General features: G+C 50.7%; 3 protein-coding genes across 3 annotated transcripts; 2 read left to right on the top strand and 1 right to left on the bottom strand.

Annotated features, from left to right (window-relative positions):
* Positions 1 to 222: 222 nt before the first annotated feature.
* Positions 223 to 6,444, bottom strand: QC761_206840 (uncharacterized protein). The gene is made up of 4 exons (XM_062876422.1): positions 1,808 to 6,444; positions 1,383 to 1,745; positions 576 to 1,328; positions 223 to 523 (listed from the first exon to the last, which is right to left on the bottom strand). The coding sequence occupies exons 1-4, from the start codon at positions 2,084 to 2,086 to the stop codon at positions 413 to 415; spliced, it is 1,506 nt and encodes a 501-aa protein (XP_062735015.1). The 5' UTR covers positions 2,087 to 6,444; the 3' UTR covers positions 223 to 412.
* On the top strand, positions 2,861 to 9,269 carry QC761_206850 (Type I Iterative PKS; the record flags this gene model as incomplete). The annotated part of the gene is made up of 2 exons (XM_062876423.1): positions 2,861 to 3,150; positions 3,200 to 9,269. The coding sequence occupies 2 exons, from the start codon at positions 2,861 to 2,863 to the stop codon at positions 9,267 to 9,269; spliced, it is 6,360 nt and encodes a 2,119-aa protein (XP_062735016.1).
* A 780-nt stretch (positions 9,270 to 10,049) lies between these two features.
* On the top strand, positions 10,050 to 11,667 carry QC761_206860 (uncharacterized protein). Its single transcript, XM_062876424.1, has 2 exons — positions 10,050 to 10,821; positions 10,879 to 11,667. Exons 1-2 carry the CDS (start codon positions 10,785 to 10,787, stop codon positions 11,649 to 11,651), a joined length of 810 nt encoding a protein of 269 aa, XP_062735017.1. The 5' UTR covers positions 10,050 to 10,784; the 3' UTR covers positions 11,652 to 11,667.
* The last annotated feature ends 330 nt before the right edge of the window (positions 11,668 to 11,997 follow it).

The following is an 11,997-nucleotide window of genomic DNA, read 5'->3' on the forward strand; positions in this document are numbered from 1 at the left end:
ACTTCGCATGCACATGTAGGGCTGAGCCTCAGTGAAGCTGCAGCTCTTCAAGGGCGGTCAAGAAGCCAGTCGATATTGCGACTGCTGCTCCGACGTCGACGTCGGCGAACGACGGAATACTCATCGGATTTCCATTGGCATTGAGCATTCTAGAGCAAAGCACGTCAACCGGCAAAGATGAGGCAGTGCAGAAAGGTCTGTAGACAGCTGACTTGAAGAAAATGCAAAAGTAACGTGCCATGGTATTGTTAAATATCGTCATATATGGAGTGGTGCTACAAACAGTGCCATCTCATGAACCCTAACCCTCAACATTGCCATGTCGCAAACACCCAACATGCAAGGAAAGACAAAAGAAATCTACGGTTTATGTTTGATGCTGTACAAAGATTAACAAGTCGTGTCTATCGGATCAAACCAAAACCTCCTTCTTGCCACCGCATCTTGGAGTCATCCGGACATTGAGCCCAGTCTGAGCAACCATCCAATGGTTTTGCACCTTCCAGTCGCCCTCAAGCGTCATCTATCAGCAATGTTAGCATGCGGTTTGATGTAATTTTTGGGAGTAGACTTACCCGATACCGCCAAAACAAAGTTGGAATCAGCTTGTAAATCTCCAAATATGAGATATTCTTCCCCAAGCACGTCCTCCGTCCAGCTCCAAACGTCAACAGACACCTCTCCATCTTGACCCTTCTCTCCCTCTCACACAACCACCTCTCCGGCCTGAACTTGTCTGCATCTTCCCCAAAGACCTCCTTGCTGCGGTGAACAACCCAAGGATTCATTCCCACAACCGTCCCCCCTTCAAAGTGCACGCCGCAAAGCTCCACGCCGCCTTTACCCACCACCCTCTCAAGCGGCAGCCCAATGACAGGATGTAACCTGCCCGCCTCCTTAACGCACGCATCCAAGTACGGGAGACTTTGAGACTCCTTCCATGTGACATTATCCGATAGTCGGCCCTCGCTATTCGCCTGTGAAAGTTCCTCCATCAGCTTACCAAGACAGTCCGGATGTTTGATCAGAAAGTAAATGACGGCTCTCATCATGATGGCAGTCGTATCGCTCCCAGCCAAGACATTCGATGTCGCCCAAGCAGTGAGGAACCAGTCCAGGATATCCGGGTCCTTCTCCTTGGCCTCCAGAAAGCGAGACATGAAGTCCTTGGTATTATGGTACGTGGTTGTTTTCTCTACTTCGCTGATGTTTGATCTTTCATGCGCTCTGGCGAGAGCAAACGCAACAATGGGGGAGCTGCCTTCGGGAAGGAAGCGCGCGAGAGGGTTCTTCGCCAAGAGGTTGTCAAGCCAAGGGATCTGGCCAACCTTTTACACCGTTAGCGTTCAGGGAGGAGGGTCCAAGTTCCGGATATCACTTACCCACGAGGCGTACTTGAAGACCTTCTGAATACTGCCCATGATCCCGTCGACATCCTTTGCTTCATCAAGAAAACCAAGACGTTTGCTGAACGTGATCTCGCCCATCACGTCAAAGGCAAACCACTGAAGCCATGTCCCAAGATCCACTGTTTGCCCATCTTTGGCCGAAATTTCATCCAACTTTGTCAGAAAGAAACGAATAGTGGTGTCAACATGTGGCTCAAACTCGACTAGATTCGACATCGAGTATATACTAGCAATCGGTCTCTTCATAGCCCGGTGGAGGGCGTCATCCTGGGTGTTGAACAGCCCTTGGATCACCCTGCCGCATGACATGGGCTGCATAACCTTGTAAAAATCGGACTAGTGAAACACATCTGTCAGATCTGCCGTCTCTTCTGTGTTACAGCGTCGGAGCTACCTACCTTTTTGAGATTGACACCAGTACCATAAATCTTTAGGACCTCTTCTGGGTCGGCAATACTGATGCAGTTCGGCCCGAGGCGTACAAGTCTACCAAATTGTTCGTGCAGCCGCATATGAACATGATGTGCTTCGCCAGACCATGCCCATCTGAGCCTGGGGAGATTCGATATAGATGCGAAGAAGGGTCCAGGAACTTTCCGATGTCTTGCCCAGGATCGATATGTCAACACCACCACATATATCGCCCCAAAGACCAATGCAGCAAGTTGAAGGATCATGGCGTTTATATGAAACAAAATGTTGAATGTATCACAAAACGAAAACCTGCGTTATCAGGACTGCCGTGTGCTTGAAGACCATGCTCGGTTGATCAATATTAAAGCATGCCGCGTACTGGTGCTCCGTTGATGCTATATTTCTTGTCGGGACTCGAGTCTTGGCGTTTCGTGGGGGGGATTGTTCTGCGGTCAGACCGACAAAATGCTAGCTTCTTTCCTCTCTGGGAAAATAAGACCCGGAGCTGAGTAGCTATGAGTGACTGTGCCAGTCCCATGTCACCTTTAAACATAGTGCACGGGAGTGGCAATGACAACTGCCAACATGCACCAAGCCACGCCGCCGCACCGTTAAAACCACGGGTCATTCGTTAGCGCAATCCAGGCTACCGGTGCTGGACACACCGATGGGGTAACGAGTAAACATTGCGTGGGATCTAGACTCGGAATAGGAATCCTTCTGGAAATGTCCGGTCCTACCGAGCGGTGACGATGTCAATGACTGATGTTTTGGTTCAGACACTGGCAGAAGGCAGGTTCTGACATTGATACGAGCCCATCTTTGACAGCTTTGATGGCTATTTCCGTAGTTGATGTTAAAGTAAAAATGTGGAGCAGGGAGGAAAGCTAGGGCCAACGTCAGTAAGTGTTGTGGTGATTGTATAAGAGCCGTGATACCAGTGCACTTTACCAAGATCTCTGTCAAACAAATACCGCTTGTACTGCGGCTTCCTTTCATTTGTGACTATTGCCTGTCTTTGAACCACCACCAAGAAAATGACAGCCAACACTTTGCTTCTCTTTGGGGACCAGACAGGGGAGGTCCTACCTTCAATACAATCTCTCTCCAGAAATGCTTCATCAAATCAGACCTTGGCAACGTTTCTGAGGAAGGCCACAGATAGACTCAGAAGTGCAGTACTTCAAGCCCCTGCTCACTATCGACGCTCCTTTCCAAATTTCACCTCTCTCTCCGAGCTCGCCGCCGCCGTGTCGAAACAAGATCACGCATCCCCTGCCTTATATGCCGCACTTCTGTGTATCGCGCAAATTGGCGATGTCATCGTGTAAGATGTCCTGTCAAACAATCCCAACTCCTGAATGCTGACAGCTCAGATATCTCGAAAACAACCCAGGGCTCCTAGAGGCTTCTAAAGACAGGCTTGCCATTGTCGGGTTATGTACTGGCCTTCTCCCCGCCGCGGTTGTCTCGTGCTCCAGAAACCTCACCGAAGTGATTGCACTTGCAGATGAAACTGTTCATCTTGCTTTCCAAGTCGGTCTTGCGGCATCAAAAAGGTCCCACGAGGTAGATCCATCCACTGGCAGCTGGGCTACTCTGGTCTCCCAGGTCGATATTTCTGTCGCTAGGGAAGCCATTGGCATCTTCAACCGCAACTCGATGCCCAGACACCAGGTATACATCAGTGCTGAGAGCCAAAACTCAGTGACAATTAGCGGCCCGCCTTCCGCTACCGAAGCTTTCTTCAGCTCCACCTCAATCTTCGGAAAATGCAAACGAATTCCACTTCCCATTGCAGCGGCCTTTCACGCCGATAATCTTCAGCCCATTCAGCCCACTGTGCTTCTCCAGAATATGAACCCTTCTCTACACTCGAAACCTGTACAACATCCCTTTCTTCTGTCTCCTCATTCAGGCTTACCTTATCAAGTGTCATCATTCGGTAATGTTTTGGTGGAGGTTATGGGTGACATCTTCCGGCATCCTATATTGTTCGACGCATGTACTCAAGGGCTTGCCAAAATTCTCTCATCCCAACCGAACCTTCTGGTCTTTGGACCAGTGAGCTGTGAAAAGGCAATTCAGCAAGCTCTGCATGGCCATGGTATCAAATTGGAGACTCCCAGTACTGCAACGACGCTGAACAACACTTCATTGATACCCAACGCCATAGCCATCATCGGCATGTCAGTCCGGCTTCCAGGAAGTGAGACCCTAGAAGATTTCTGGCAAGTGCTTGAGGACGGCCGCAATCTCTACGAAAAGATTCGTCCTGATCGTTTCGACATCAACACCCATGTTGATCCTTCTGGCAAGGCCAAGAACACTAGCTTGACACCATATGGTGTGTTCATCGATCGACCTGGATACTTCGATACGAGACTGTTCAATATGTCTCCCCGTGAGGCTGCTCAAACAGACCCTCAGCAACGACTTCTCCTTCTGACCACGTACGAGGCTCTCGAGATGGCTGGGTACACCCCCAATGCAACGCCGTCTACCAATACCAAAAGGATCGGCTCCTTCATGGGCCAAACAGGTGACGACTATCGTGAGGTAAACGCGAGTCAGAACGTCGACACGTACTTCATCACTGGCAACATTCGCGCCTTCGGTCCAGGTAGACTGAACTATCATTTCGGTTGGGAAGGGCCGAGCTATTCCGTTGACACAGCGTGTTCATCCAGCGCAGCTAGTATCCAATTGGCCTGCTCTGCGCTGCTGAGTAGCGAGGTGGACATGGCTGTGGGTGGTGGTGCTAACCTGCTCACTGCATCCGGTTTGTTTGCTGGGCTAAGTCGGGGGAGCTTCTTGTCAAAGACTGGAGGTTGCAAAACCTTTGATCATGATGCGGACGGCTATGTTCGCGCAGACGCAGTAGGTGTCGTCGTTCTGAAGAGGTTGGACGACGCATTGGCCGACAGAGACAACATCCTCGCGGTCCTTCGGGCAACAGCAACCAACCACTCCGCTGAAGCATCCTCCATCACTCATCCTCACGCCGAGACACAAGAGCGACTGTTCGATTCAGTCCTAAGCAAAGCCGGCATCAACCCTATCGAGATCGATTACGCAGAGCTCCACGGCACTGGTACCCAAGCAGGTGATGCAACCGAGAGCCGATCTGTGACCAATGTTCTTTCCCGTAACCGCCCGGCCGACAAACCCCTGTTCATCGGCACAGTTAAGCCCAATCTCGGCCACGGTGAGGCCGCCAGCGGTGTCACCTCTCTCATCAAAGCCATCTTGATGTTGAGTAAGAACATGATTCCGCCCCATATTGGAATAAAAGGCCGGATCAACGAGAAGCTACCACCGCTGGCTGACATGAACACCCGGATATCATTCGGTAAAACTCCATTCCGGCCCCGTCCTGGCGGTGATGGAAAGAGAAAGATCCTCATCAACAACTTCGACGCTGCCGGCGGAAATACCAGCATGGTCATCGAAGATCCTCCCATGTTACCAAAAGAGGGTGTGGATCCCCGCAATCATCATGCCATTGCCGTGTCTGGCAAGACGCCAAACTCCATCATGGGGAACAGCAAGCGTCTTCTTGAGCACTTAGACCAAAATCCTGACGCTCGCCTAGAGGACATTGCCTACACCACCACGGCACGCCGGATGCATCATAATCTGCGCAAGGCCCATGTTGCTTCTTCGATCAAGACTCTTCGGGACAGTCTGCAGCAAGCCATCACAAGAGAGACGTGGACAAAGGTCCCGGCCGCGCCTCCTCAAGTCGTGTTCCTCTTCACTGGCCAGGGTTCTGCGTATAGCGGCATGGCATCAAACTTGTTCAAGACCAGCGCACCGTTCCGCGAGCTTCTTCAAGGCAATGACGATATATGCGTCTCTCATGGCTTCAGATCTTTCCTGCCCCTTGTAGAGGACAAGAACTTCGATATGACGATGGCCTCGCCGGTTCAGGTGCAGTTGGCAATTGTGTCCATAGAGCTAGCCATGGCAGAATATTGGAAATCTCTTGGGGTAATGCCGGCTGCCGTTGTTGGTCACAGCCTTGGGGAGTATCCTGCACTGTGCGTCGCTGGTGTCCTCTCTCTCAGCGACTGCCTGTATCTTGTTGGGAAAAGGGCAGATTTAATGGTATCCAATTGCTCGCCTGGTACGCACTCGATGCTGGCTGTTCAAGCAGACCAAGGTGACACGGAAGCACTTCTGAAGAGTGTCGATGACGATTCCGGTATCGAGATTGCATGTCGAAATGGGCCTACGTCAATCGTCGTCAGTGGAGGATTGGATCAGATACGGGAGTTGCAGGAGAAGGCTCTTACCAGGGGCCTGAAGACAACAGTGCTCGAGGTACAGTATGCTTTCCACTCTTCTCAAATGGATGCCATTCTGGAAGACTTCTCGTCGGTTGCAAGTCGAGTCAATTTCGCAGCACCAACCATCCCTGTTGCGTCGACAGTTCTGGGATCGATCGTCGAAGGTGCAGGAATCATCAGTGCCGAATATCTGCTCCGGGGTACTCGTGGCCCTGTGCAGTTCATGGACGCGGTCGAAGCGGTTAAAAGTCTGCAAAACTCCCCAAATCAGCAAACAGTTTGGATTGAGACTGGGCCAAGCCCGGTTTGTGTCGGAATGGTGAGGTCCATGGCCATGGAAGCAGCTGCTGATCAGCTCCTTCCCTCAATGAAGAAGGGCGAGGACGACTGGAAGATGCTGACCACATCAGTGGCCAAAGCTTTCTCTGCGGGGCTCAACATCGATTGGCGTGAATTCCATCGACCCTATGAGTTGTCTCTGCGTCTAGCTGCGTTACCTCATTACGCTTTCGATCTCAAGAACTACTGGATTCAATATGAGGGTGATTGGGCTCTGCGTAAAGGCGACGCAGATGGCCTCCCTAGGTCTCCTGCGGCAGAAGACCGCCTCACAAAATTCCCGTCAACTACCCTCCATCGTATCGAGTCCGAGGTCCGTGACAAGGCTGGTATCTCCGTCATTTTCGCATCAGATGCTTCCGAGCCGAAGTTGAACACCGCTCTCCGCGGTCATCTCGTCAATGGCGCAGGGCTCTGCCCTAGTTCTATCTACGCAGACATGGCATTCACTGCTGCATCGTATATCCTGGGCGACGCAGGGCTCAATATGTCCTTGGATGTCCGGGACATGCAAGTCGACAAACCGCTTGTTATTCAACCAGGGGATACGAATCAAATTATTCGAGTGTTTGCAACGAAAAAGATTGGTTCCGACCAAATCGAAGTAACATTTGCCTCTCAGGATGGAAGCAGAAACGAACACCACGCCACGTGTAGTGTTGTATGCGGACGAGGAGAATGTTGGCAACACGACTGGTCCAAGACGGCATATCTAATCAAGGCACGCATCGAAAGTCTAAAAGAGTCCTCCAACAAAGGCCAAACGCACAGAATTCTCCGGTCAATGGTGTACAAGTTGTTTGCAGCATTGGTGGATTACGACACTCGATACCAGGGGTTGCAAGAGGTCTTCTTGGACAGCAACCTGTTTGAAGCAGCGGCCAATGTGAAATTCAACACCTCTGACAGTGATGGCACATTCAACCATAGTCCATACTGGATCGATGGTTTCTCCCATCTTTCAGGCTTTGTGCTTAATGGCGGAGAGAGGACCCCTGCCGATGTTGTTTACATTTCCCATGGTTGGGATAGTATGAAGATTGTTGGTCAGTTGTCTGCTGGTAAAGAGTATCAGAGCTATGTCCGCATGCAAGATACAAGCAGACGCGGAGTAATGGAGGGCGATGTGTATCTCTTTGAAGGCGATGTGGTGGTGGCTGTTTGTCAGGGTCTGCGATTTCAGCGCATCCAACGCTCGATTCTCGACCACCTCCTCCCACCGCCAAACAAGCCCTCCACCCTTTCGCAACCCATGCCGAGCCTCGCTGCCAAGAGGCAATCTTTGAACTCGCACATTCCGACGATCAAGGTTGAGTTGGTGGACGATGATATCGTGTCTTCGGATTTTGACCAGGTCCTTCAATTGGTAGCTTCCGAGGTCGGTGTTGACGTTGAAGACCTGGCAGACGACACAGTATTTGCAGATCTGGGCGTTGATAGTTTGCTGTCCATCACTATCACCGCCAAGCTTGGTCAACTATGGGGCCAAGCCATACCGGCGGGTCTTTTCACCGAGATTCTGACTGTTGCAGAACTGCGCCGGTATCACCTTGAAAACATTGATAATTCTGACGACGACGACCGTGCCTCGAGCTATGGCGGAAGCACTTGTGGAAATGACATTTTCAGCCAGCCTCAGAGTCAGGCATACACTCCGTTTACCAACACAGGGCTTTCCATCGGCACTCCAGTAGAAGATCGAGCTGGAGCTATCAGAAAGATCATTGCCGCTGAGTTGGGAATGAGCATCGAGGAAATCGACAATGACGTACCTTTGGCGGACCTTGGTGTTGACAGTCTACTATCTTTGTCGATCATGGCTGCTATCAAAGCACAGACAGGTCAGATATTCCCATCCAGCTTTTTGATGGAATATCCAAGTTTAGCAGCAATCGAGGCTGCTCTCGGCCCTCGCCGAACACTGCCAGCCCAACAGCTGTTCAAAGCCCTGGAAAAGGTGCAAAACAACAAGAGCATTCCACAGTCTGAAGCTGTCTTGCTGCAGGGATCGTCATCTTCACGAGAACCTGCCCTATTTCTGCTCCCTGATGGCTCTGGGAGTGCCAGCAGCTATGTTGGACTGCCAAACCTGAAACTATCTGGCCCTGTGTGGGGACTTGACAGCCCATTTCTTAACAATCCTGAGGCATTCACCATTCCGCTGGAAGAACTGGCTTCCTCATTTGCTGCAGAGATTCGAAACAAACAGGCTCACGGACCGTACCGACTGGCCGGGTGGTCCATTGGAGGAACCTACGCATATGAGGTTGCACTACAATTGTTAAGCCATGGAGAGGTGGTTGAGTCTCTGACACTCATTGATGCACCATGTCCGGCTTCCCTCCCGCCACTGCCTATCGAAACGATCTCATTACTCGACAAAATTGGAGCGTTTGACAGTTTCAAGAACAAGAAGAAGGCGGGCAAGACATACATGAGGGAAACTGTCCATGCTCACTTTGCTGGATCGGTTAAAGCACTGGAAAGATACAAGCCTGCTGCAATGCAAAATAGTTCAACTCCACTGATTAAGTCTGTCACAGTGGTGTGGGCACGAGATGGCGTTTGGGACACGGTTGGGCCGGAAGTCAAAGCAAGGCATATTAAGGCACTGGGCAAAAAGAATGCTGCAAGAGACTGGATGTTGGACACAAAATCAGACTTTGGGCCGAACGGGTGGGAGATATTGCTCCCTGGTGCTGAGATTCAGTGCAAAGTAGTTGAGGGCGACCATTTCACCATCATGAGAGACTCAGGGGTGTTGAAGCTTGGCGAGGTACTTCAAGGTACCATCATCGGGCCAGCTCGAAGTTGAGCATCCTTCGAAGCTTTGTGGGAGGGGCGGGATGCGTCTCTTTTGTACTACGAAATTATCTTTGTTCTTTCCTAGATAGATCTCATCTCAAAATATCTTTCATTACCTATGACCAATGCGTTGTTTCGTGCTTGATGGGCTTGTCGTCCTTCCTCGACGTCGATTGGCTACTGAGGAGGCCTGCCAAGATTGACTGGCGCAAGTGCATTGCACCAAAAATAGGAGGCGGGCTAGCCATATTGTCTAACTTCCCTATCCGTAGTGGCGCTAACTGCCTTGGGAATTTACACAACGCTGCATGAAAAAACCTATTTCCAGGGCAAAACCAACCCCCCATTTCGTGCCAAGCTATGCAGCAATTCTTTCAACGCAGCTGCCACAACCACGTTTAAACAACCTGTAATGCCACTATTCCCACTGCCAAAGGCTCCAAGGAAAGGCTCATTTTGTAAAGGCTCAATTTTCAAAGCCTCAACTGACACAGGCTCAATTGCCAACCTGCAATTCCATTCAAAATAGCTGGTTCGAGCCGCCTGGGCATGTGCGCCTGGCTCGAAGGCCTTGAATTGAACCATCACTTGAACTCTCAATTGCGCACCCGGTGTAATGGCTCTTTGCGCTGGCAATAGGAAGAGCTGACTGACATTGAAAACGACTATTTTCCTATACAAAACGGCGAATTTCATGGGCATAGCTACTCTTCGGTCAATTTTGAACCTATTTGCCGAACATAGTTAGCGCCACTACGGATAGGAAAGTTTGACAAAATGGCTAGCCCGCCTCAAAAATAGGCCTCTGGAGCGATCTGGTGGAGCCTTTGTTAGCGCTCTGGTGGGGAAGAGTGACCCGTTCACTGACATCCAGTCTTTCGCAGTTTCACCCTATTCACTGTGTTGACAACGGGACCATGGCGCGCCTAGGATGTTTCGGCGGCTGCTCAAACTACCAATCTCAATCTTGGTGGCGTCTCGTCAAATCGGTTGACTCTGTCGCGGCAAACGGTTACACGCGAATACCCCAGCACAGAAACACGGAATCGATCGGTCGCATGTCACTGTATGGATGGTGATGATCCAAAACAAACCTTGCAATTCTTGGTCCTGCAAAAATGGAATATAAGTGACGGCTCTCAGACAATCCAACATGAGTTTCATTGTTCTATTTTGTGATAGACTCACAAAAGCTGCCCCGTTTTCTTTCTTTTCTGTTTCTATTTTTCCTATTCAGTCAGGTGCTCCTATTTTCTCTCTCTTTTTCCTATTGTTGGAACGGGTGAATCAAAGGCGTTGTTCACAAGGGTTATTGTTTCACTTGTCTCCTTTGTTGTTCATCAACTGGATATAACTGTCATTTTTTCTTCGACTCGGAACAACCACCAACATCACCAAACGAACGGCGTACAGCAACGTGTGTCTGAGACAACGATCTTTTCCTTGACGTCTTTTTTTCCTTTTCGACAATTCACGATACGTTATCTTTATTTCCACGAAAGTATTTTCCTTGACATCTATCAAAATGGTCGTCTTGAAGCTCGCAAAGATGTTCCTCCTGCGTAAGTCCCCCTTCTCTTTCACCCCTTGACATGACATTTTTGCTAACGACCTTTTAGCCAAGGGCACCGGACTCATCCGTTATATCCCCTACCTCTTCATCATCCCCGTCCTCGTCTTCCACACCCTCGCCTTGACCGGCTGCGTGAGCACCTCCCCGGGCATCCCCAACATCTATGTTGTCTCCCTCCGCTCCGCCGAGCTCGCAAACACAAACAACACCGACCTCGACGTCCAAGTCCGGATCGGCTACTTTGGCATGTGCGGCATCAGCGAAGAGCACGGCACCCTCTGCGGCACCGTCTCGGGCCGCTCCGTCGAGGACCTCTCCTCGACTCTGTTCCCCGCCGCGACCGCATCAAACAACACCCTCCTCAAGAACGAAATCACCGATCTCATCACCACCGCTCAGGACCTCCAGACTGAGATCTTCATCTCCATCCTCGCCGGCGCTGCAGTCCTCTTCATCGTTGGCCTTGTCGCGCTCTTTTTCTTCAAGCAAGACAGGAAGAAGAATGCCACTGAGTGGTATGAGCAAGGAAAGTGGAGCAAGATTGTCAAGCGCGGGACTTATGGTGCGCTTTTCCTCTCGGCTGCCATGACATTTGCCTCTGCGCTTGCCACGAGCCAAAGCGCGGGTGCGCTCCAGATTACGAGCGCGGTGATGGAGAATGCTTCGGTTTTGATCAAGACTGGGACGACGATTCAGGTTTTCCAGTGGATCGCGTTTGGGTTTGGGTTTTCATTTGCCGCGGTGGTGCCGTTTTTGGCGAAGCCTAGGGAGGAGAGTGGGAGCGGGGAGTATGTTGATAAGGAGGGGAATGTGGTTTGAGCGTGCAGCTTTGGGGCGCTTAGACGTGGTGCGGGCTCTGGGCGGGACTTGGAGCGCGGGAGGTGTGGTGGTGGTGGTTGTGTATGATAGTGGTATACACCTAATTCTTGTTCATGGATATGTTTAGGATAATTGATGCTGATCAGAATGATTATTTTGTGTTCATATTTGTTCTCATGTGTAAAGTTATGGCAAGGTTGTGAGAGACCAGCCAAGCCGATAATGTCCAATGAGCGACCACGTGTTGCAGGGTAAGGCAGAGTGAACGGCTCACAACAGCTCTCGGCTGCATATTTAAGGCACAATGAATCTTTCGTACCGCACGCTTTCACAGTCTTCTACTCTT

The sequence above is a fragment of the Podospora bellae-mahoneyi genome, chromosome 2 (assembly GCF_035222275.1).
Source record: "Podospora bellae-mahoneyi strain CBS 112042 chromosome 2, whole genome shotgun sequence".
NCBI lineage: Eukaryota > Fungi > Ascomycota > Sordariomycetes > Sordariales > Podosporaceae > Podospora > Podospora bellae-mahoneyi.